The sequence below is a fragment of the Trachinotus anak genome, unplaced genomic scaffold, assembly GCF_046630095.1.
Source record: "Trachinotus anak isolate AG129_WGS33_773 ecotype Australia unplaced genomic scaffold, CSIRO_AGI_Tana_v1 ptg000009l, whole genome shotgun sequence".
Taxonomy (NCBI): Eukaryota; Metazoa; Chordata; class Actinopteri; order Carangiformes; family Carangidae; genus Trachinotus; species Trachinotus anak.
In genome coordinates this window covers 7,293,649-7,319,201 of record NW_027273860.1, presented here as the reverse complement: position 1 = coordinate 7,319,201, position 25,553 = coordinate 7,293,649, and the positions used below count along the sequence as shown (strand labels likewise).

At 41.0% G+C, this 25,553-nt stretch overlaps 4 protein-coding genes across 4 annotated transcripts; 3 read left to right on the top strand and 1 right to left on the bottom strand.

The window, feature by feature from the left end:
• The first annotated feature begins 1,105 nt into the window (after positions 1-1,105).
• Positions 1,106-7,021, top strand: LOC139625178 (regulator of G-protein signaling 20-like). Its single transcript, XM_071484913.1, has 5 exons — positions 1,106-1,240; positions 2,410-2,570; positions 5,058-5,141; positions 5,258-5,492; positions 6,098-7,021. Exons 2-5 carry the CDS (start codon positions 2,413-2,415, stop codon positions 6,284-6,286), a joined length of 666 nt encoding a protein of 221 aa, XP_071341014.1. The 5' UTR covers positions 1,106-1,240; positions 2,410-2,412; the 3' UTR covers positions 6,287-7,021.
• On the bottom strand, positions 6,417-11,798 carry lypla1 (lysophospholipase 1). Its single transcript, XM_071484911.1, has 9 exons — positions 11,451-11,798; positions 11,271-11,302; positions 10,733-10,798; positions 10,454-10,501; positions 10,295-10,365; positions 10,112-10,185; positions 8,862-8,963; positions 8,414-8,590; positions 6,417-8,334 (listed from the first exon to the last, which is right to left on the bottom strand). The coding sequence occupies exons 1-9, from the start codon at positions 11,517-11,519 to the stop codon at positions 8,275-8,277; spliced, it is 699 nt and encodes a 232-aa protein (XP_071341012.1). The 5' UTR covers positions 11,520-11,798; the 3' UTR covers positions 6,417-8,274.
• Positions 11,799-12,249: 451 nt separating this feature from the next.
• Positions 12,250-14,767, top strand: mrpl15 (mitochondrial ribosomal protein L15). The gene is made up of 5 exons (XM_071484910.1): positions 12,250-12,429; positions 12,564-12,721; positions 13,407-13,572; positions 14,026-14,149; positions 14,245-14,767. The coding sequence occupies exons 1-5, from the start codon at positions 12,325-12,327 to the stop codon at positions 14,580-14,582; spliced, it is 891 nt and encodes a 296-aa protein (XP_071341011.1). The 5' UTR covers positions 12,250-12,324; the 3' UTR covers positions 14,583-14,767.
• A 5,720-nt stretch (positions 14,768-20,487) lies between these two features.
• On the top strand, positions 20,488-22,512 carry sox32 (SRY-box transcription factor 32). Its single transcript, XM_071485893.1, has 2 exons — positions 20,488-21,474; positions 21,713-22,512. The coding sequence occupies exons 1-2, from the start codon at positions 21,165-21,167 to the stop codon at positions 22,378-22,380; spliced, it is 978 nt and encodes a 325-aa protein (XP_071341994.1). The 5' UTR covers positions 20,488-21,164; the 3' UTR covers positions 22,381-22,512.
• Positions 22,513-25,553: the final 3,041 nt, after the last annotated feature.

Genomic DNA, 25,553 nt, shown 5'->3' with positions numbered 1-25,553 from the left:
GTAAGGCTGGTTCTGATATTTTGGACCCAATATATTCAACATTTGGCTGTTTCTGGCAATAAACAAGTTCAAGTCCTGCAATCAAATCCAATTCAAGAACAAAAATAAAAAATTGTCTATGTGACTGATATACAATATATCCCCATGACTGGTTTATAGCAGTAGGATTTTTTTGTTAGCTTCTCAAGGTGGAGCTAGTTTTATATATATATGGGGTCAAGCTCCTCCAAATGGTCTCGAGATAAATCTGAGGAGCAGTGAGATGATTAATGGAGCAAAGAAAAGGAGGAAAACAAAGTTCTGCTTGAAAGTTTACATTTTTCTCAACTCAAAATGTTATTTAAATTGAACTGAACAGTTTAAAGGGCAATACTGACAAGAAATATAACTGAATAGCTAAATTAGTAATGTAAAAAAAAAGAATAAAATCAGAAATATTTTTGGTGGGTGTAGTCAGAAATGTCTAAGAGAGCTGCACCAAACTGGCTCATCTCTACAGACAGAGTCTTGGAGGCCAAACAGAAGATGTGCAGAGTTTGTTTTTTTTTTTTTTGTTTTGTTTTTTTTTTTATTTTCAGTCTGAAGAAAATAGTTTATCAAGGTTTGGCTCTCCAGACTGGCCCTCCACTGGTCCCCCCCATACTTTGGGAGGTCCTTGCGTGTTTACACAGATCACCGCTGCCCTCTGGTGGACACATGTGGCCCTGGGCCTCCTGGACGCAGCCGGAAAGGTGAAGCTGCAGATGCGGGAACTGGCGTCTCCAGATGTTTGATTGAATCATTCAGAGCTTTGTGCGCGTCCATGTTTGGAGAGAACGCGTCATTTCATGAATTTACCTTGTTATGAAAGACTCTAGGTGGGATTTCAGGGGGTCGAAAACAAAGAATATTATACATTTCTTCATAATTTGCCTCAGAAGAACTGATCCAAATTCCCCTTTAGTCAGTTTATTGATCAACACCACAGCCTCTCTACAGACGGATCGATAATCAGTGACCGAAATCTCAGCATTATCTGCGCCACGCAATCATGTGCCAGCTCCAGCCAGTCTTGGAGGAGCGCGCATTGTGTCCTGGCCGCTGAAGCTTTGGGCGCAGAAAAATCTTTTCACACTTGCAGGACGCGCATGCGCGGAGAGGAAACCAACTGGTTTGTGTCAAATCGAAGCGGACGGATGTGATCGAGCCAAAAAAAAAAAAAAAAAAAAATCACCTGTATTCTGGCATTCATGGTGACACAGTGAGTACGCGGATTTATTCTGAACAGCGCAGGCCTCTTGAAATCACCATAAAACCTTGTGTTTGTTTTTTGTTGTTGCTTTTTTTTTTTTTTTGGGGGGGTGAATAAGGCGGATAATTTCAGGATCTAGTGAGGCTGGAGCATCTTTCTCTGGATATCCCAGGCGCCAGAAATATTAGGACTCATACTGAACCATTTCTGCATATTGTGATCTGCATTAAAATGAGAAAAATGGTCGATCAGCCCGGTGCAGCCTAAATATTTCCTCATCCGCTGCGTTCACGGTTTTGCCTTGAGAGAATAAATCATCTGACTGCACTGTAAATGATCAGCTTCCCCGATCACATAATGTCATTGTGTTTCTATAAATGGCTGCATGCTGCTTGCTTTAGGGTAATTGCATTTCTTGAATCGACCATCGTGTGTGTGTGTGTGTGTGTGTGTGTGTGTGTGTGTGTGTGTGTGTGCATCCTCCGGAGGATGCGACTGATGGATGCGATTGCCGCGGTCCAAGAGTAACGCCTTGTCGCTATCATTGCTGCTCATCCCTCACAGACAGAGAAAGGAGGAGAGAGGAGGAGGAGGAGGAGGAGGGTTGTTGCTCATCACAATTTGGTTTTGTTACATTCAGCATGAGCCAACAGACCGGTAGGACATTTGCCATTTGGTTTCCCGAGCTGTTTGCACTGAGATATGCGAGCTTTAAACGCACGGCACTTTTGTTTTCTTGATTTGGAAAAAAAAAAAAAAAAAAAAAAAAAAAAAATTAAAATAAAATTGTCGATTATCGAGGCTGCATTGCACAGAAGTTGACCCTCGCGTATTATGGTGGTGTAGTAGTCGTGCATTCCGCAGGATCTTGCTTCAGATTGTGGTTAAATCGGATCAAATCATCACTGGAATTTACAGGATTTCAGGATGAGATGGACCAAGGTTTTATTTGCTTTATCAACCAAGTTGAATTCTTTTTTTTTTTTTTTTTTTTTTTCCTCGGATCCACACGCTTCCTGTCAGATCTCTAATTGCGTGTGATTTCTCGGGACCGTGATGTGTGTGTGTGTGTGTGTGTGAGAGAGAGAGAGACGCTCCATCTTAATGCGGTAATAATCTCCTCTCACTGTGCTCTCTCTCTCTCTCTCTCTCTCTCTCCCTCGTCCTCCTCCTTGCAGTCCATGGGCTCAGAGCGGGTGGAGATGCGTAAGAGACAGATGCAGGTTCATCAGGAAGCAGCTGCCAGTGTCCTCCAAGCGCGCCACAGAATGGGAAACACCCCCACCAACGCCTCAAACGCCTGCTGCTTCTGCTGGTGCTGCTGCTGTAGCTGCTCCTGGTAATAACACTCCACTGCTTCCCACACACGCAGGGCTGGAGATGGGAGAGATGTGGTCCAAGGCTTGGGGGGGGGGGGGGGGGGGGGGGGGGGCACTAACTGTATTCTCTGTAGCCTGGTAAATACATGTCTTCCTCCGCACAGTGATTTACTGAGTGATTAATGGACACCTTCTAGGTTGCAGGGATGCTTTGGCCATGCTAATTTGCAGTCATCTACCCAATCTGCCTGCTTATCTGTCATTCGCCGCCATCGCTAAACTTACAGAGCAAGCATTACCCTGTTCAGGGCATCTTCAGGAAGTGCGGATACCACAGTGCTGTGTCTGTTTCCAACCCACACAGGCATGTGAGTCCAGAGTAGGTCTGAGACATTAGTAATCAACACAAATAGTTGATAAATCCATTAGTCAATGTGCAGGACATTATTCTGCAACTATCTGAAGTCATTTCATAAGGGAAAATGTCACCGTCTACCTTCTCAAATGTGAATATTTGCTTCTTTTCGCTGTTTCATATCAATGTGATTTAAATATCTTTGGGTTTTAGACTGCTGGTCTGACAAAACAAGATATTTGACAGTGTAAACTTGGCCTCAGGGAACTTGTAATGGGCATTTGTTGTGATTTGCTGACACTTTATGAATCCAGAAAGAACCCGATTAATCGAATTAATCTGCAGATTACATGAAAACAAAAATAACTGTCTGTTGCAGTACGAGCCCACATACTTCAGAGTAGTCAATGTTGCATCGTTAGAGACTGTTCTATTTAACAAAGCATCAATTATAAAATGCGATGTAAAATACAATAGCAATGCACCATTCTGACTACACATAATATGACTGGATTGGAAATGTAACCACAAACACAGTTTTTGACATCTTTAACATGATCAATATTAGGTCATTTTTCATCATCTCCTACTGTCCTTGATGACCGATGGGAGTCCATAAAACACATTATGCATAATAATGTCAGTAATGTCAAATCTATTTTCTCATGTTCCTTCTCCAGTTATATAAGATAAAAATACATTAACTTGCCATTACTAAAACAATACACAGAAAACTGTCACACAAATTTTTGTTTCTATACATCCATTTCCTGTCATGCCTGCAATACTGCTTTGCTTGGAGATTTCACTGGTTTTTAAGGGATCATACTATTGTTTTTATATTACTCCACGTGTATAGGCTACCAGGTTTGAGTTGAGTTGAGTGTCTTGCAGCGTGTGAGTACAGCCAGTTTGTGAAAGCAGTGCAGCAGACCTTTGATTCTTGCATGAATGACTGGGAAATTATGGCACTGAATTGGATGTTACAAGAAGAGAATATGCAGCTGGATGGAATATTTTTACCACAGGTAAAAAATTTCACTGCAGTTAAAGTGCACAGAACAACACACCAGGTACTGAAAATGATATTTGAAAAATCAGCAGTAATTTAATTGGTTATTGATGGTGCACAGATTTGTAACCTGTCTGTTTGTATTGCATTTTTTAAAGGCTGGTGGAAAGTCACACACCTACTTGGGATCTATGAAATGACAGCAGCATTGCTGCTTCACTATAAAATATGAAGATATCCCTCTTGGTCTTATTTGGTAGCCACTTCCCTTTTGAATCCATCCTCACACCCATTCAACAACGCTGCAGACCACGCCATGATCCCAGAAAAACAGATTCACAGTGGTCCTGTGACCCACGTTGGATCTCATTGGGTGGAGGCCTCGGGGGTTTTAATCTGTTTTGGAATTATCAACCGTTTACTTGAGCTTCCTCTGCGCACAGCCGACCTGTTGTGTGCAGAACATGGCCATGTTAATTCACTCCACTGGGGATGAGTAATAGGTTTTGTCTCTACGTCTATATCAATTCCATTTAATTGTTGCACAGCTCCAACAGCCACATTCCCAGATGGGATGGCTCACAGTGGACTCTCACCTGAACCAATTAGTCCACAGCCAGCTGCTACATCATGTGTTGGGAACATTTTAATTATGCACTGTGATCCCCACAGGATGAGGTGGACATTTGACACACTTTACTAAATATGCAAATGTTCCCAGTGGATCATGTTGAATCTACTGTAGGCGTTCTGTTAGTTTGAATGTGGAACAAACAACATATATAATACACAGGGCAAATGCAACACTGTGATACAAAAAAAATCAATGCGTGTGATTGATTTTTAGATTGTAATTGACAAAAGGAAGAAAGTTGTAGGACGTCTTTAAATACATTTGGAAGAACGTACACGTATGGTACATGGTCAAAAGTATGTGGACAACCCTGTCCTTGTGTCACTTTTATGGTTTGAGCTAAGCTCTTTGTTTTATGGAGATCCGCTCACATTTCAAGTATTCTATTTTAAATGCTCTGCTACATAATGCTGGTGGGAAAATCAGACGTGGTTGACAAGTTACTTTAAATAGCCACATGATCAAAGCAAAGCAGCTCTCACTGTGTGTGTTTTTTTTTCTTCCAGTTTGACTGTTAGGAGTGAGGATGAGACAATTCAGAGATCCACTTTTGAACACAGGACAGAGGGAACAACTAACTGTGAAGAAAGGTAATGGATAAACACTGTAGATCCTCCACAGATCATTTTAACAAATCTCCATATTTCATAATGTACAGTGTGGCATAATTAGGAGAATTAAATGACAACGAACCTTTGTTTTTAAGCCCGAAGCCTACTCTGGAAGACGCTCGCTCCTGGACGATTTCGTTTGAGAAGGTGATGAAAAGTGCGGCAGGTCGCGGCTGCTTCAGGCAGTTCCTGCGGACAGAGTTCAGTGAGGAAAACATGATGTTCTGGCTTGCCTGTGAGGAACTCAAAAAGGAGACCAACAAGACTGTGGTGGAGGAGAAAGTCCGTCAAATATATGAAGACTTCATCTCAATCCTTTCCCCTAAAGAGGTGAGCCACTAAGGCGAGACATTTGCCTAAGAGGATTTCATGATGTCATGGTTACTGTGATTATAGAGTTGATATGATTATTTCATTGTTTATGTTACAAGATATAACATGTTAATTAGTGACTTTTAGAGGTGCTAGCAGGATATTCTGATGGATACATCCATGGATATTCTTAAACCTTGAAGTGAGCCAAGTTACTCATTTCCTGTCTTTACACTGAGACTGACCACACATTAAGGTTCTTTTTTTCCTTTTTCACATAATCACATACATTCATTTTGGTGCATTATGTTAATACTTGTTGGCGTTTTTTTCCAACAGCGCACATATTGTATGTAAAAACTGCTATAAACTAGTTTTTATGCATCTCTTTGGAGTGACACAGTGAGTTAAGCCAAAGTATGTGGTCACGTAGCCATAAAGAGATAACCAATTGTTTGAAATAGGTCCTCTGGTTCCCATGTTTCAGTGGCAAAGGGACCCTTTGAGTCATTTAGGCATTTACATACCCTTTTCTGTCAATCAACTAATTCATAATTAACTCAACATTTAATCTGTCTATGCCGTGTTCACATTTAATACACACTTTTGTTCATCTTTTCCAGGTCAGTCTGGATTCTCGCGTTCGAGAAGTGATAAACCGCAACATGCTGGAGCCGACCTCGCAGACATTTGACGACGCTCAGCAGCAGATCTACACGCTGATGCAGAGAGACTCGTACCCCCGCTTCATAAACTCATCTGCATACACAGATCTGCTCAAGAGCCTGGAGGAGCCTCCGCCTGAGCCATAGACTCTCCACTGCCACACACTTAGCTTTTCAAACCGGCGCATGCGTCCCACCCGAAGGAGTTTTGTGTTCCTGTTGGAGTCCTGCTATTTAGGGAAAGACAGACAGGAAAATGAACACTACTTAAAACCGGTCTTTATCCAGCTGTAACTGCTGTTTATTTACCCATGATTAGCTTACCAAAATCCTTGGAGCAAGCAAGAACAAATGCTAGGTCCAGCATCAGTTACTTGTTCGAAAACATATCTATATTTTTATATATTCCCTAGCGCTTGACATTGCACTTTTCTACCTTGTTTAATGAGGGAAAGCATGTATCTGTGAGCACTGCATTTGTATTTAGGTATATTGTGAGCCTTAATGCATATCCAGTTCTTGTAGAAACTAGTAGATATTTAGCAGTAACTTAAGAAGAAGGAAAGTGCCTTGGAATAAGATCTTCTACACTAGCACCTTTGGTCTAACATGAATGGTGCAACAATGACTTCATATGTTGGTGCTTTCAGCTCTTCTCAAAGATAAAACGTTTTTACATCTCAATGAGCTGATACCCGGAAATAGATCTTGTCTGTGTGTTTCAATACTGTGATATTAGTCATACTATATTTAATTTAAACAAAACAGGGAAAAATAAACTGAACACATGACCATGACCACTGATATATTTGTGTATTTAAAAAGGAATTTGTGTGAAATAGCTAAATTCTCACAAATCAAATAAAGCACAATCGTATGTTGTTTTTGTTGTTGTGTGTTGTGAACATTAACAAAATATTCTAATCTTTCTTGAGATAAAACACATTGACATGTTTCTTACATGGATTGCATATTAAGCTGCCTTAATATTATATTTTCAGTGTCTGCATGTGTGCTTTGTTTGCAAATACTTTAATTTTAGAGTTGATTTACTAATGTTATATTCTACAAATTAGATTTGTTTTTTTGATTCACTGTTTTGTGATTTCAGAAGACACTGAAAATACCCATCACATGTTACGAAAAGCCTAAGTCAATGTCTAAAATTGGTTGTTTGGTTCAACAACAAATCCAGAAAGCCCCAGAATATTCAATTTAAAATAATTTAAAACATAGAAAATCAGGAATTCATCAAATCTGAGAAGCCACAAATGTTTTTGCTTGATAAATGCCTTAATAATTGTGCTGATTAATTGAGTGATAAACTCATTTCAGTACTACTACAAATAGACATTATTTAAAAACATTTAACAACAGGCCATTTATTGTAAGATAGTTAAGAATTAAACCATAAAGTATAGCCCTAGTTATTACCTCCGCCAAGGAAGATGTCTTCACATGTCTGTGTGTTTGCTTATTAGCGGGATAACACTGCCATTACTGTACCGATGTGCACCAAACTTGGTGGAGTAACATGTGTAACATGGGTCAGAGAAAGGTTTCCTTGTTTTGATGTTTTCGGCAATTTCTCAGGAAATTATTTTTGGATCTTGATGTTAAAAAAGAGAAAGAAAAGACATATTTAAGGGGTTGAAATATGAGTCTGTACAATTTGGTGCAAATCTAGAATGTTATGTAATGTTAAATCTGCATTATGTGATCAGCCTACTTTCTTTTTCCTTTTATTTTTCTATTATAAGAACTAGACAGATGTGTAGGATTGTTTGGCCTTGGCGGAGGTATGCGCTCTACTGAGTGCCATTCTAGTTCCAGTACATACGTTTCCTGCAGGTAATGGCTTGTCTCAATGGCAAATAGCTTTACAATCAAGCAACTAATGTTACTCTACTGTAACACTGAGGATCATGTGTGGCTCCAGGTCAGGATGCAGCATTGTTTCAGTCGTGCCTCTCCTGGGCTAACGTGAAGCAGCCCCAGTCCTGTCTGGCTCTATGAATAGCAGCGTGGTTTTATTGTCAAGTAAGTCAGTGGTTCCTCGAGTCCGTGGAGTCAACACTGGAGTCAGTCCTAGAGGACTCTGATGGTGCTGTGTGGTTGTACAGATACTCAGGAGTTCATTCATCACTGATGGGAGGAAGCTGCTTCTCTATGAACCGTTTGATGTCCACCATTTCCTGCAGGGATACAAAAACATGTATCATACAGAATACAGCTAGATATCCAGTGTCAAAATGTCACTATTTCCACACTGACCTCTGGACAGGCGCTATGCGGTAGACCTCGATACGACTTGAAGGTGATGTTGGCAGGATTGATGAGACTTTTCATCTTCTCTGCTGTCTGACTGCCAAACACAAAGGGGACCAGGGGGTCGGCATCCCCGTGGCATTGCAGGACATGCATGTCCTTGTTAGCACTGTTGGCAGACGCCTGGGAATAGAAGAGATTAGGATTATTCATATCATCTGATTATGACAGATTATGACTTGGTTAAGGGATATCCCTAAACCATAATTTAATAAGGGGAATAATTCACTATGAAATGAACATTGTAGGCCCTCTTTTCAGAAATTGAAAGATGATGAAAGATTTGTTCCTTTAGGTTTCCGGTTTAATATTCACTGAACATAAAAAAAGCACAGGTGCAGATCAGTCAACATCCTGTATTTTTTTTTTCTTTTCTTTTTGTTTGTTTTTTTACCTGAGGGAAGGATTTGCGGAGAGGAAGCCAGCAGCTCAGAGCAACCACTCCAGCAAGTTTCTGCTGAGTTGTCAGAGCTGTATAAAGAGACAATGCTCCACCCTGGAAAAACAAACCAACACAACAACTCTATTAAGACTATTATTAACAAAGACAAAAACCATAAAAGATCAAAACAGCAGAGAATGGAGGTACAGTAATTTCAGGTGTCTATTGCATGAAAAAAGATGCCCAAACTATTAGTCTCTATTATTTGAAACTACTTTGTGATTTGTCCATTTGCATATGTGATTAAATGCTCCTATGCAGGTCACTTCAGTGCAGTGTTGTAGACCACTGTGTGTGTTACTGCAGAGCAGGTGCTGCACAAAGCATTACTGCCAACTGACTCGTTGACCTTGTGGTTTATACTGAAAGGAATAGCTCAGGGGGTTATGTGCCAAACTGTTTCTTGGCCAGGAACAGCAACTTCATAGAGTCTTTGCTGGTTGTCTAGCAACTGCTAAGAAGCAAGAAACAGTCCTGCATATAACCCGTGGTGAAATGGCTAATTGCCATTTTTTTAACACTTTGATTTTTGTACAGACGAAACAAACAAGATATAACACATTAATTAGTGAGCTTTGAGGTGCTGGTAGGTTGATTTTGTTACCCTTGAACAGAGCCAGTCTAGTTGTTCCCCCCTCTTTCCACCCTAAGCTAACCAGCTGCTGGCATTACATTTAAAAGACAAACGTTAGAATGGTATCAACCTTCTCATTTAACGCTCTGCCAGAAAACGAATTAGCACATTCGCCAACATGTTGTGATCCACTCATTAAATTATGTTTGATTCATGTGTTTTCCTTTAAAAAAAAACGTAAGAGTTGCGGACTTGGGTATTTGGCTCCTAAGGGAGACGGATCCTACCTACAACTGTTTGTTTGTTCACCAGTAACTGAAGATATGGCCTAAACTGTTTTGTCATCCAAGTTACTGCACTATTATGCTAATAAATCATCACACTATCACACACATTATTTATCAGTACACACAGTAAAAAACACTTCACTTACATCAAAGTAGAAGGGCTATAGTAAATCTGTGTTTTTCAAATGTATGTATTTATATTTTAAGATTAGGTGTGTTATGTCATTACTTATGTGTCTATAATTTGCATTTTGTTATTTAAATACACTATGTGCATAAGCAGTGAATCAGAGTAAAAGCAGTGTTATGTAACACAACATGTGTGTGCATGCCACACTTGCCTGTGAAAATCCACCCAGGACAATTCTGTGCGAAGGTATTCCATTCTTCACTTCTTGTTCTATCAAGGCTTTAACTGCGAAATCAAAGAAAAAACTGTAGACAAACTGTTTATGCATCTGAAGCAAAAAATCCTGCATGTTTCTCATATGTGTGCAAAGTCTGAATGAATTTTACAGACATACTGTTCTCTGATGCTCTTTTAATACCAGTCTCATCTTCATCTGCATCGGGGCTCAACCCATAGATATCAAACCTATAAATAAGAAAACGAATGTCACGGTCAATGAGTATGTAACAACCATATAGTCTATTCAAATATATAGAAATACTGTGACACTTACCACGAAGGCATGGACATTCTCATGTTCAAAGAAACAGGCATGGTCGGACTGTAATCATTGAGGAAACATTACTTCACAATTTGGCTTAACTGTAAAAAATATATGAATGTTGCTGTGACTATAAAGAGAGTGTCAACAAGTTTTTCCGATGCCAATTCTAGAAGAAAACAACACAATCAAGACTATATAAGGCCTTGAAATTAGGTGCTTACAAAATGTAAGACTTTTCCAAGACTTGCAGACACCCTGTGTAACGTTACAGATAGTCTAAGTACTTACGCATGAGGACAGATGTATTTCACATGTGGTATCCTGATGCCTGCAAAGGCTTCTGCCCAGCCATGCCTGTCAAATCAGAAAACATTAAATAACTTTAAATGCAGTCAGTGTTTGGAGAAGTGCTCTGATTTTTTTATATGAGTAAAGGTAGCCATAGCACAGTGTATTAAATGCTCAGTTGCAAGTAAAAGTATTGCATCAAAATAATGTGTTAGGATTAAATTAATGTGTACATGACCTCAGTGTTGCAGCTGGTAAAGGTGGAGTTAATTTGAATTACTTTGTTTGATGCTGAAGCTTGTGAAATTTTCCCCTGGAATGAAGTCTTAACCATTTATATTAAACTATAATAAGAAGTCATAATTAATTTTTAAATCTTATTTTGTATCAATAATCTGATCCTGCAAAGTAGCAAATATTCAGTTATAAATGCAGTAATTAAGTACACTACTGAAAACAATCTTTATGACTCTTTGAGACAGGCACTCTTTGAGACAGCTTTTGCAACAGAAGTGGAAAAAAAGATGTTTTCACATACCCAGTATCACCAAGGCCATGCAGAAATATCACCTATAAAAAAAACAAAAACACCTATTTACAAAGGTGTCAGAATTTGTGTATAAGTGTGTGTGTATAAGTAGTTATCACTGGAGGTAAAAGCTGCTTTTGATCTAATTACAGACTGGTTTTAAATCCAAGTTTGTGCCGGTGAACTCACCGCCGCAGTGGCTTTCCGGGCAGCAGGCACAATGGCAGGTAAAGGCGCTGACATGTTATTGCCGCACATACAGCGCTGAGGCAGCTGGTATGAAGGGAGAAGTTAGCTCCTGTTAGCTAATAACGATAACCCCCAACTGCCAGTCTGTGTCGGTCCTAACTCCAACTCTGGCTGTCAAATACAAAACCGCTGAAGGACAAATCTCGACCGTAGAGGGTAGTCGACGTCCACCGGAGTCGTATTACCGCTGGCAGTCGTGAATTTCTCTGAGGAAGTTGAATTTTGTGGAAAACAACACACCGCAGGATCACCCTAAACCGATACTCGCTAGCGGGACCGACGCGACTCAAAGTCCCGCCCCTTCCACTACGTGATTGGCTGCCTTCGGAGGTCCCTCACGAATCCAAAGTAGCGATTGGTTTGTTGAAATGTCAATGAGCGCTGGTTTAGTAACGTTTAAATCCTTAGGCACACTTGGGCACCACAGTGAGATTATATACCAATACAATTATTAAATTATAAAAATAGATATCAAATATATGCTTTATACATGTGGCATGATCTTTGACACATAATTTTTGGATTCAAAATGAATTTTTACTTGGCTGGTTCACCTATCAAATAAGAAATTATATTTACTTTTCTACCTTTGTGATAAATATTCATTGACATTCATAATAATAATAATAAAAAAAAAAAATCCGTGGAATGCGACCTAAAATGCTTCACAGCTACAATTTATCCATTGCATTTTAAAGGACGTGCTTTTATTTTGAAATGTGGACGAGGTTACAAGAAGTACTTCCGCTCGCTCTCCGTCATGTGACCCACATGCCCTTGGTTTGGCTAGCTTTGACATGCGAGCAGCAGAAACATGTCTTTCCCTAAAAAACCCGGCGGTAAAGCGTTAGATGTTTTGCAGACCCTACCGCGTATAACCTTAGCGAACTTGCGGCCTGAACCAGGATCCAGAAAACCGGTAAGACTTTATTTTACATCTCTTTTATAGTTGCCTTCTGCAGCAGGCGCTTGCTAACATAGCGAGTTAGCCTGTTACCCACTGTCAGCCAGTGGATACTTAAAAACACCCCGCTCCATTTTCTTAAATTATAGGACAAACGGCGGGGCAGAGGACAGTATGGTGGCAACAGAAGCGGTCGAGGACATAAAGGAGAGCGACAGAGAGGCAACCGGCCTAGGCTCGGGTTTGAGGGGGGTCAGACCCCGTTTTATCTGGCTATTCCAAAATATGGCTTCAATGAAGGACACAGGTAAAAGCAGGTCACACCCTCCGCCTTTAAACTAACCAGTGATTGTATGGTAGAGTAAAAAAGAACTCTGTTTGTTATAAGTTGTCATTAATTACATGTCGTCTGTAAAATGTTAGAAGAAGTGATACAAATATTAATATACATGCAAAGCATCATGGTCCCTAAAATGTTCTTATGTAAAGCCTGATAGGTCAGTTCTGCTTTTTTTAATTAATGCACATTTTTATATTTCCATTGCATCAGTTGCCTATCAACAAACAGCCAATATCATGAAGCACAGTGTTGCAGTTGTTGAGTACTGCATTAATACTGCAGTTGTGAACAGGAGAAACATGATGTTTGTGAAGGAAAACATGCTTTAGTTTGTGTTTCCTAAAATGTATTTAAATCACTGCATCAATTTAAGCTGTCATTTCTTTCCAGAAGGTTTTAGAAACAGGTTTCTACATTTAAAACATTTAAAACTGGATGAATATGAAGGAAAACATGGTGTTATTTGAATTTCTTTTCGTACTCTCTTAATAGGCAGCGTGAGCTGTTTCTTTTGTGGAGAAAACTTAATTTGGATCACTGCTTTGAGTTACATGATCATTTCTTCCCAGAGGAAAGAGGTGTCCGTTTATGCTATGATGAGCGCCACATTCTGGCCTTTCTAGTGACAACATGTTCATGTGCTCTTCTCCAGTCGCCGTCCTCAGTACCAGCCTCTGTCTCTGAAACGACTGCAGTACCTGATCGATTTAGGACGAGTCGACACCACCCAACCCATAGACCTGACCCAGCTGGTTAATGCCAGAGGAGTGACAATCCAGCCTCTGAAGAGGGACTACGGAGTCCAGCTTGTTGATGAGGTAATCACTGTACGCTTGATCATGGACTTCTTTCTGTTGATCATGGCGTTTTTCACAGCTGTCATGGATCATAGGACTTTTATAAAGTTTTTTTCTGCCATTTCAGAAAGTGGAAAAACACTTGATCTTTTCTTTGTATCTCAAAAGGTTGTTAAAGTGTGTTTGGTGTCACTGGGAGAAACATGATTGGAACAGTTCATTGTGAATATTGACATCGACTGAATAAGGAAACATTTTAGTTTTTGTCAGAGGAAATAATTATGTTTTCTAGTAAAACACTCAGGATTCAGACAAACATGTCACTGTGTGGCTCTTTGATCATCTTGTACCAGCAGGTGGCACCACATGACAGTGTTGCTCCTGTGACAGACAGATCAAAATGTTGTCGCTGACCCCTGTTTTTTCACCCTGCTCTGCCTCAAGCTCACCTTTCTTCTTTTTGTTCTGTTCCAGGGTGCTGATGTTTTTGCTGCAAAAATCAACATTGAGGTTCAGAGAGCTTCTGAAGGAGCCATAGCTGCTATTGAGAAGAACGGAGGCGTCATCACGACAAGTTTCTATGATCCCATAAGTCTTGGTAATTAATGAATGATCATTCTTCTGCACTCGCTCCTCTTTTAATCTTTTGCATTTCAAGTAAAAAGCTTAAAGATGTATTCTCATTTTTTTCAGGGATCGTCATCAAGCCAGTCCCGTTTTTCTTGCGTGGGCAGCCGATTCCAAAGCGAATGTTACCAGGACAGGATATGGTACCGTACTACACAGATGCTGAAAACCGCGGTTACTTGGCAGACCCAGAGAAAATCCAGCAGGCCCGGCTAGCCCTGGCACGAAAGTATGGATATATTTTGCCAGACATTTCAAAAGATGAACTGTATCACATGCTCTCCATGAGGAAGGATGTTCGACAGATCTTCTTTGGCCTTGCTCCAGGCTGGGTCGTTAACATGCCGGAGAAGAAGATACTGAAACCCACTGATGAGAAACTCCTTAAATATTACAGTTCATAGATGTGAGGTGTAAAAAATAAATTACATTATCACGTGGAAAAAGTCAAGGGAAAGTCTTTGATGTTGAAAAATGTGTATAAAAAAACTGTGGGATACAGCCCGATTTTATATTTTAAAAAATGTGGAAAAACCATTCTGTGTCTGAGAGCGAAGTGCTGTCATTAAACTCTATCTTAAAAACTGCATTTCCCTATATACGTTATTTGAAAGGATTACATTTTGGCGTTATAAGTTCTATACAGTATATTTGCAATATGTTAAATGTCACAGTTGTGAGTATTCCTTTTATCTTGAGTAGCTAACATCATCTGACAACCTCATGTCGAAGCATAATCGGCCCATATTGCATGATGGAAGGAACATGAACTGTAACAGGTGAGGGGGAAATAAGGAAAATAAGATAACTCAAAGAATGAAAACAGGAAACAGATGCCTGGTGATGTGTGTTACTTGTGAAAGGGGTTGCCTAGGCCCTAGAAGGGGAGTTTGAAATTAGTCATAGGCAGCTGTATCCTGGTGTGTGGACGTTCAAAAGATCTCTACCCCCCCTCTTGGAATACAATCACAGGCAAACACATACAACTTTGCCCAGTTATGCTTTAGGGACATAAAATGACACAAAGAAATGTTTATGCTTTGATAGCTAATTAAATTACTGTGAATTATTCTTAATGTTGTGTTTATTACTGAAGGATGCTCCCATCATTCAACAGTGAGGTTAAAAAATTTCAGACCATGTTTTTTTTGTAATACAAAATCTCATTAGGATTTTCATGATTTTACTCTCAACTGTTTGTAGCAATTTACGCCCTGCCTCCATCAAAATATAGTGTCACAGGCTTTGGGTGGATAATGTCCCCCCCTCTATTTGAACTCTCCATTATGCTCGTGTTTATTTTTTGAAGTCTAAATGGCACACTCACTATAAATAACTTGGTATTTTACGCAGATATTGTCTTAAGGGACGCTGCCATAGAATTTGTGCTGGTATAAAAACATTTTATCAAAGGAAGCATATGTTTGTGTCTGTGTGTGTGTGTGTGTGTGTGTGTGTGTGTGTGTGTGTGTGCAAGATCACGAGCATTGTGTTTCTATGCAAAGTCCCATTTGCCACGTTAGTTTCTGGTAAGCAGGTCTAAATTACGCAGGAATAAAAAAAAAAGTGATAAGAATAAGCGATGCACCGAACTCCGAACTAAATATGATGTATTTTAATAAGTCAGCTTCTGCACCCAATTAAAAAGCAACACTTCAAAGATACATTTCTTACAGCATTTGCACATTTCATAATTTGTTAACATCTGAGTCAAAGGTTACACTTTGATGACTTTGCTTGTGGTTCCCTGAGTGTTTTCCTTATTCTCAAGTATCCAATAAACTACACAAGTAGGGGATACATACACAGCCGGCCCTGCCAGGAAAACCAGCCCAAATCCTTACAGCATAATACTTTAAATAAATCACGCCACAGGAAAGAAACAGCACAATCATTGTTTATGGCAGAACTACAGTGCTTATCTTCAAAGCAGCAGATCCTTTTGAATTTGTATCAGGTCTCAGCAAAAGAGAGAGAAAGAGGGAGCTGAAAGTTTGTAGCGAGGCACAAACATCAACTCTTTGAATGTGTGGCTGCAGAAAGCTGGCATAAAAGAATAAAGCAATTCAATCAGGTATCAGTTACAGGGAAGAAATCAGTCATTCACTTTGGCTAAAAAGATTTGTTAGTCTGTTTTAAGCAGGCATTTAATCTCAGGTTTCTGCTCCAAATAATCTAATGTCTGAGTCTAACCAGTTCACACTATTTAATTAAACATTCAAGCATTGCTGCTGGAGTTGAGCAGGCCAGATTGTTTTGGTTATCTGCTGCCTTGAATGAGCCGTTTAAGACAGACACAGATATCATGGTGTCTCACAGGTCTCAGTCTAGTTCCAGTTAATAATTAGGGCTAATTACAGCTAAATACAGGCCTCTCTCTCTCTTCTGTCTGCTGAGGAGAGACGTGTGGCAGAGGTCTGGATCAAGGTCAGACTTACACATACCCTGAAAGGGAACTTGAAGACAATTCGTGTCCAAAAACATGAATGTTACAAAAGGACTGACTTACATCCAAAGCTGAGCTGCCCGGACAATAAAATACTTGGAAGACTTATTCAGTTCCTCAGATAAGACTCTTATCAGCAGCCACTGTGGAATACAGTTCCTAATTTACAAAGAATAGTGCTGTTTTTCTGCATGAGTGGAGCTTCGCCTCATTAGCCAGTCTCAGTCTGCGGGGTAGACAATTGAAATAAAGTTAGAATTTGATTACACTTCAGTGACAGAAAGACGGGCTGAAGAGGTGATTTGCTCAATGCACATTCATCAGCATTTCTATAAATAGCCGGCTGCTGAATTTTCATCTGTAGCCCTTTGACAAAATGATCTAAAACCAGTGAAGTGGCAGGTTAAGAAATAATTTTTAAAAAGTGCCAATCACAAGTTCAAAGATCTATGAATCTTCCCTCTTTCTAAAGTCATTAAAACTACCTGGCCCCTTCGAAATGTATATTAAGTAACTCCCATATCTTATATGTTATTTTGTAATTTGTATGTGTTTTCTATATTTTACATCTTATTTGATTTGATCTATCATGTTCTCTGTCGTAATGTAATCAATTAACATAATCTTTTATGATGCCAATTTTACCCCGGGTATACATACATACAAACAAACAAAAAAAAGATCATCCAAAGAAACACAGGTCACTTGTTCAAATTGTTTGTTTTGTCTTGGTAACAGTAAAAACCACACAGACATGAATTTTACAGTGATGTCAAACTGAGAAAAGCAGTAAATCTGGACATGGCAAGTGTTTGACATTTTTGCCTCATGAATAACTTAAATGATTAATTTATTATCAAAACTGATTACAGTCGCTAATTGAGTGATGTAAGATGGATAAATCCTCAGGACTCCACTGCCTCGGCTCTTGTGGCTTCGCCCGTTCCCATGCTGCACCCTGCACATTGTGCCACCTGGGCTTGTAAGTCTGAGTCTTAGCTGTGTTTGAAGTCTGGCTGAGCCGGGCCTGTTATCTCGGCTCAGAGGTGGGGGCATCATTGTGTTCGGCTAATGAGGCTACATTAAGCCTGTCTACACCAGGGGGCATGTAATCCTCTCAGCTGGCCTGACGTAGGGCTGGGCAGGGCACTGTTTACACGGCAAGTGTGGAGGCTAGCACCCAGGACCCCGTGGGCCTCGGTCTACTGCTGAATCTGCTCAAACAAGTGATTAAGAAGTGGAGGTGGAGGGGGGAGCATGGGGTTGGGGTTGGGGGGGGGTCACAGACCACTGCATAGAATGGTGTCTGAGTCTTGACAGAGTATATCTTGATGCTGGCCTGCTGTGCCCATACAATACAACACAATGCAGTACAGTCCCTCGCTGCGAAGATCATGGTCACCTGAGACAACAGTATTATATCCCCTTCACACCTTCCAGCTATGAAACAATGCAGCTCTATATGGATGAGCCACTGTAAGGTAAGTTGGCGGGATGGCACTGACAGCAGGTCGGGACACAGTGCTTCATTATCAGAGGTCAAGACACTGACCCTTTGCTTTTCTTCCACTTTATCTTGGGGTAGACATCTGTCTTCAAGTCGGTGAATCCTGCACCAAACATCCAAAAACAGCATCCGTATCAACAGAAGTGGAAAGTCAAGTGTCCAGCAGCCCCGAGGGAATATGCATCATTTCACTGGCACAGTGTTCCACGTCACACCTAAAAATGAGGATCCACCACGAGAGCAAAACATCCTTCACATTTACATACGGTGTGAGACCATGGAAAAGGTGCTCCACATCCAGCCAATATTCAACCCAGACATCATCCAGAACAGCCAAGAATCCACAAGCGTCTGTGTAAATCCTGCTGCGTTGTCCCCTCACAAGGAAGTAGTCCTGCAGGTCCTCTGTGCACAGCTCTACCTGTGCCAGCTCGGCCATCAGTGATCCAAAGTGAAGACAGAGAGGAGTGTCCCATATATGAGTTCTGTCCAATACAATGGCACATTGTGATCACAAAGCTACAGAGAACAATCCCTATTCAGAAAGCATAGTGCCCATTCAGCTGCAGCACTCTGCTTGTTTGGCTATGAGACAATGCAATGATACCCTACTGTCAGCTCACAGATTAGGATTCATTAGGAGGGCCAGAGTAAAGCACAAATGAGCAAAATGATATTCTATAGACAACACACAGAAACAAGTGAAGACATAAAAATAAGTTAATGACATGATTAAAACTACATAATCCCACTCACACACACACACACACACACACACACACACACACAAACATTGTCTAATATTTAGCCGACTCAATTCACAGGGAAGCTCAGCCGAAACTAACGTTATTGTATTCACGCTGCGTCCTTCAAGCTGATTGATTAAATCCATTAACGCCGTTCACAGCGCGTTGGCGTGTGCGTCCCGTGTGACACCGGGGATGTGGATTCAACCTCTAATTCTGACAACCTGTGAAAAAAGCCCCCCCCCCCCCCCCCCCCCCACACACACACACACACACACACCCCAAAACACCCACCACCCAAATTCCAACAAACTATAGACAAACTATAGAATTTATAGAGAAATGAATTTCTCAGGCTTTTATTGATCTCCTGAGATCAATAAAAGCCGCATATCTGCTTATCAGCGCGGAGTGATACAGTGGTCAGAGAGGGGTGAGGAGCACAGTTTAAAGAACATGCCTCAATCACTCCTGTTATCGAATTTGCCACAGTCTTGATCCGGCTCTCTGATTGACATATCAGGAACCATTAGGCGTGATTTACTTATTTGGCAGGGTTAAGACAAAGTCCAAAATGCTCCCTTAACAGGATTAGACCTGCAGTCATGAAGTGTGCATGAGTTTAGATGGACACCGCTTTAAAGGCTGCATCTTGCCTGCAAGTGTCTGGTAGTATTTGTCCAATTGGGCTGGTTTCCCTTGTGCATTAACCCTCTGTGCTCAGTATTAACAGTGTAAAGACGCTGCATTAGTGACTCATCCGCCGGGACAAAGCAGGGCAGGTGCAGGTACCACTGGAGGCCAGCCGGGCCGTGTATTGCAGGTTTAACGCCGCCGCTGTCTGCATAATGGCATCTATTGTCTGGATGATGTTTGCCGTCAGTGCTGAAGACACACGGTCATTGAAACCGCACGGAGGAAGCCAGCACCTGCGAAGGCGTCCAGTCATGTTCAAGTGGAGGCACAAACTGTATGGACAATATTTATAAAGCAGGCCACAGAAGTCAGAGGGATTTATAGCCTACTGTGCCACCATAATAAAGTGTCATTGGTGCTACAGAGATGAGTTTATGATCTGCATTGTATTTATTCTCAATTTCCCACAGCTAAAACATCCCTATAATATGAGCAACTCCTCCTAAAGTGTGTCTGTGTGGGTAGAGAGCGGGTGCTTGCCTGTCTCACTTTTATTTCTTATCATATTGATAGTCTAACTTAAATTTTTAAATGCTTTTTTCTTTTTGTTGTTGTTTTTTTTTTTTTGATTCTTCAAAACGTCAGGAAATGCCCCAGATCTGGGCCACACTCGGGGCTGAAAGAGAAAGTGCGCGCTGCAGCCATCCTCTGGCAGTTTCTGCTGGAGTTTTGACTGATTTCAATACACTTTTGTGTCTTGGATTTGGCGCCAGGACCCGCTCCAGTGTTTCCCTTAGGGAGGTCACCCAGTCTATTTTGGTATTTCCCCCTCTCATCTTTTAATGAAAAATGACATCTGCAGCAGAGCAAATGGATCCTGAGGGGAGCTGATCACGCCCCCTCTGTGCACACCTATCAGTTTTTGTGTGGGGCAAATATTTGTGCGCGGTAATCGTGTAATAAACGCGCCTTGATCATGTTTGTTTCAGTCGTGTAAGATGTACTTTGATAGAGACAGTGGATGGGCGATAAGAGCTGAGAGCCACAATGTAATTAGTAACCAGCCCTGCCTCCTGAAAACTTTGATGTTCACCCATCAATACTCTGCCCGCCTTTCAGGACCTATTGATTAGATTCCATTTCTTTGTAATTTGATTTTCTTAATATGGCCTCAGCAAGAGGAGTGAAGGAAAATGTTTCTTGTACTTTTCCTCCAGTTAAGATGTCAGTCCCACATGTCAGGAAGTGTCTCTATTTACACACAAGCTATTAAAAACATATTTATCAGTTTTGCATTTTGTTTTTCATTTATTCGACCATAAAAAGGGCAAAAGATAAAAATGTATTTATTCATGACTTTGGGTTTATCCGTATCTTTAATCAGGAGACAGAATTATGGCATATGCATAATGGCCTAATTGTGGTTTATAACAGACTCACGACTCCCATCTGAAGTTTCGTGAGGTTGTTGACTGGGGCGTCAGATGGGCCTATCACCGACCCGAGAAAACACCTGGAATTCACACCTTAAATCCACTCCTCCCGGCCTCCTATTGGTGGAGCTGCAGCATATATCCGTCACCCTGCATCACCAGGAGTATGACAGCGGCCTGCAGCTGAGCCGAAAGCATCATCACAAGTCGGTACAGCCATGCGTTTCAGCCACGACCAGGCAACCCTCCAGCTTTGCGCAAACAGCTCCATGTACGAAAGCGAGGACTGCGGCTCATCTGCAGACGCCGAGCAGATGATCGAGATCCGCTGCCCGAGTTCAGGGCCCTCCAGCCCGCTGTCCGTCAACTCGGACTCCAGCTGCACCAGCCCTGAGGCCAAGTCTGCGTCCACGGATAAGAGGGTCAGGAGGCCCCTGAACGCCTTCATCATCTGGACCAAAGAGGAGCGCAGGCGGCTGGCGCAGCTCAACCCGGACCTGGAGAACACGGACCTGAGCAAGATACTCGGTAAGACTTTGATTTAAAGTGTCAAAATGTTACTGACAAGACCAGAAGTTGCTAAGTTTAAAATGCCCCAGGGCTTTTTTTTTTTTAAGTGTTCCCTCCTAAAAAATGTCTCAATGAGTCTAAGAACGATTCAGTAGCAGGGTATGTTTAAAACAAAGCCCCCAAATAGATAAGTAAGGCTCAGATTTAAGTTTTTATTATCTGTTATCTGATCATTAACCTCACTGTGTTCCTGCAGGAAAGACCTGGAAGGCCATGTCCTTGGCTGAGAAGCGCCCCTACATGCAGGAGGCTGAGCGTCTGAGGGTCCAGCACACCATCGATTATCCCAACTACAAGTACCGACCCCGCAGGAGGAAGCAGCTGAAGAAGAGCTCCAAGCCACAGACCACAGAGGCCTCTCTCCCTTCCCTTTGCAGCTCAGGCCTTACAGTGCCCTACAACCTCACCTACCTGCTCCAGAACCAGCAGCAGAGCTTCCCAAATATGCCCACTTTCCCAGCAAACCTCCCCCCTCTGCACAGCAGCTACCAAAACACGCCAGTGTTTCCAGACGCAGCAGCAGCAGCAGAAGCCTTCACAAATAAGCCTGTTGTGTATTCAAATCCACCTTCATACCCCTCAGAGCACCAGCTGTATTTTGGCAGTCACCACGGGCACATGCATAGTTTCTCTGCAGGGCCGCACATAGAGCAGGGGGAGTCCAGGGTTTACGGGGGCCTGCTGAGTCCTGCTGGGCCCTCCCTGGAGTTTTACTTGGAACAGGTTCAGCTGGACATGCTGTACGATCTGGACCGCAGCGAGTTCGAACAGTACCTGGGTCCTCCTCCACACAGGCCTGAGTCAGTGGATCCCGGCAGCTACCACCAGCAGAGCAGCCACAGAGAGGGACGCTCACTGTCATAAAACTGACGCAAATGGTGTATTTATTTAAATTATTTCAGCGTATCACATGATGATGACTGCTGAAAATGTATATTGTGCATTTAGTTTTTGACAAGTTCTTAAATGAAAAGTGTGATGTCTTCCAATGTAATTGTAATGTAGCAATAAATAACTCTAATTCAACCTCTATGTCTGGTGAGATTAATAGATAATTAATAGACTCAAACAATGAAAAAGCCCTATTGGCTCTGTATCTACCAGTAGTAGGTGTTAGAAGAGCACCCCAGTATACTAAACGGTCAAAACTGATGCATCAAGGGCCAAAAAACTCGAACGATTTTTGGGTCCTAGAATGGCTCAAGACTTGACATGACTGTAAATATCTGTTACATCAATCATTGTTGGGTCTTTGGCAGAAGCCAAACTGTTGACACACTCTTTTATCTCCATCCACACGTCTTTCTTGGCTCGGAGAGTGAAATAGGGCGTCAGGGGCATAAACTTCCCAACTTCCTGTTTCATTTTAAAACATTTGACAAAGGCTCTAAAAATATGCCCAAAAATCGACATATCTCCAAACTCATTTGACTTTGGCTGCCAAATGTTTACCCATTTAGGAAAATGTTTACTTCCATGTCCCATATTTTCTGTGTCAGAGCCTTTTCTGTGTCCTGGACAGACACAAGACTGGGACCCTCCTAAATGTCAGGTGCTGCAAGGACCAATCAGTTTTCAGTTTTTAAATTATGACCCTCCACCCAAGAGTAGCTACACACTTCAAAAATGTGCACAGACTTGTAGAGAAATAGATTTTTTATTTACACACAAGAGCACACCTAAATAATAAGTATTCACCTTCACATATAATATGAATATGAAACATTTATTTACAAAACTGTACTTATTTATAAAGTGAGTGTGTTGGATTACTTGTTTATTTTAAAGTCAGAGTTTATTATCTGACACATGTCCATAAGACTTTCTGAAGTGTGGGGCATTTATAGTGACTGATGAAAAAGAAAAAAACAAAAGAACGAATCATTACATTAAAAAAATGTCATATAATATGCAGTGCCATGTCTGTAGAACTAGACCAGTGATAAATGTGTAATTTAGCCTTTTAATTAATATTATAATTATCACCCTGAATTTTTCATTAAAACCTCTTAAAAATATCAATAAATGAAACATGTATTCATTTCAACAAATGTAAAGGGGAATCACATCAGTTTTTATCACACTGATGATTTATAATCAGAAAGCTTTGCATTCAGTGACATTTTCAGCTTTCAGCAGGGTATGCATTTACATCATTATATCCAGTAAACCCTCTGAAATGAAACTAATTCAAAAAATATAAATACATACGAAAACTCCAGTGTAAACATATCACATGCAACGAGTGATCTGTCTGCTGTTACCCATGGAAAATGCATTGGTTCTAAAAACACTTCAGCACTCTTCACTGGAGCTGCAGCTATGGCTCTGTCGGGTTAAGCGCAACTAATTATAACAACAAGATGTGACAACTTAAAATGTGCTCCACCAAACATTACAGTGGAGTCAGCCTGCGTCCTTTAGAAATGAGTCTGCAGAGGGAAATGTTGTGAGTCAGTGATGGAAAGCAGATCTTAAAGTGCTGGAAGGAAATGGACGGGCACAGTGACTGAGGGAAGGATGACCTTGCTTTGGAGGAGAGAGCAGAAGAGCTGATTAGGAAAGTGAAGACATGCTGGAACCCAGCGCCACCTGAATGAGCGGAAGAAATCTGACGTCAGTTCAACTCCCAGGACAATATTGCAAAACACGATGCAATGTGAAATGCAGAATGTCCTGCAAAATATTTGGTGCAGTGGAGGTAGAATAATATGACAATAAAACCTATTCTGTCTTTATTTTTTGCTTGTTTTATTAACTTGAACTCAAAGCCTTTCAGTTCAACTTGTTTTTCTCAAACTTTGGCCCCTCAGCAACAATTAATGAGCAGTTGCAGGAACTTCCTGAAGGAAAAACAACTGGATGATATCACTGTTTCAGGTGAAAATATCATCAACAATAAACAGTGGTGGAAATGGCCACTGGACAAACCAGATATGTTTGTTTCATTTATGAAACTTATCATTTGTCAAATATTTACGGTGTTATGTTTTTAACAGGCTGTGATTTTGTTATGTAAAGTTTACACATGAAATACGCCAGAATTTCAGCTGTAAATTTAGCATTCTTCAGCTGCATTTTACTTAGATCTCATTGTTACTGATGAAAAAACCACATATCTCAGGTTCTTTTCCAGTTATTTTAAGGGCAATACCTGCAGAGGACACATTGCTCATAAATGACATAGAAACAGTTATGTCATCTCCATCTGGAGTTATTTTTGTACGTAAGTATTCCAAGAATTGATGCTCGTGTTAGAAAAACTGCTGGACAGCTCACAGAGAAATATTTGATCTTATCACCGGTGAAGTATGTGAGAAATCTCAACCTGTCAAACATGCAACAAACATTCCTCAACCATAGAGTACCTTCCTGGTTAGAGATTAAATATATAAATATGCCAGCTCTGTGTGTCCAGTATTGACTGGAGTTTATATCAAACCTAAAAATAGATTTGCGTTTACTAACCTGTAGCATTCTTGAGATTTTGTGAGCCATATTGAGGTTTTTCTTGTCTTACCTCCCACATGAAGGTCATCAATAGTTTCCTGTCCTGACTGCAGTTTGGGTAAATTCGAGGCTGCTGTCTGCAGATAATGCTCATCCGAGTATTATCCTGCAGGGACGACTGCTCTGTCTTGAGCTGAGGAGGAAACTCAAACAGGAAGAGCCCTGAAGTGACATACCTGACAGTTTCTTCTCCTAAAGAAATTATAAAGTAAGGAGAGGGCTTCATTATTTCCCCTCGAAAAGTGGAAAATGTAATTCAGCAACTTTCAGGTGTTCCCATAGGCTCAGACTCATAAGAACAGAAATTTCTGGGATGAATTTAAAGTGTCTGTCTGTTCATTTAATTATGTGTTAGTCTAATCAAGCACTAATTGGGCCTATCAGATTACTATAACCTCATCAGACCAGTCCTGCATTGGAGTTTCAGCAGCTTTTCACCTCTATGCCTCACAGGTTTGTGTCTTCAACAGTTGTGTCACTTCAGATAATAACAACACACTGCTTTCATGCAGTCTGTAGATTAAGGA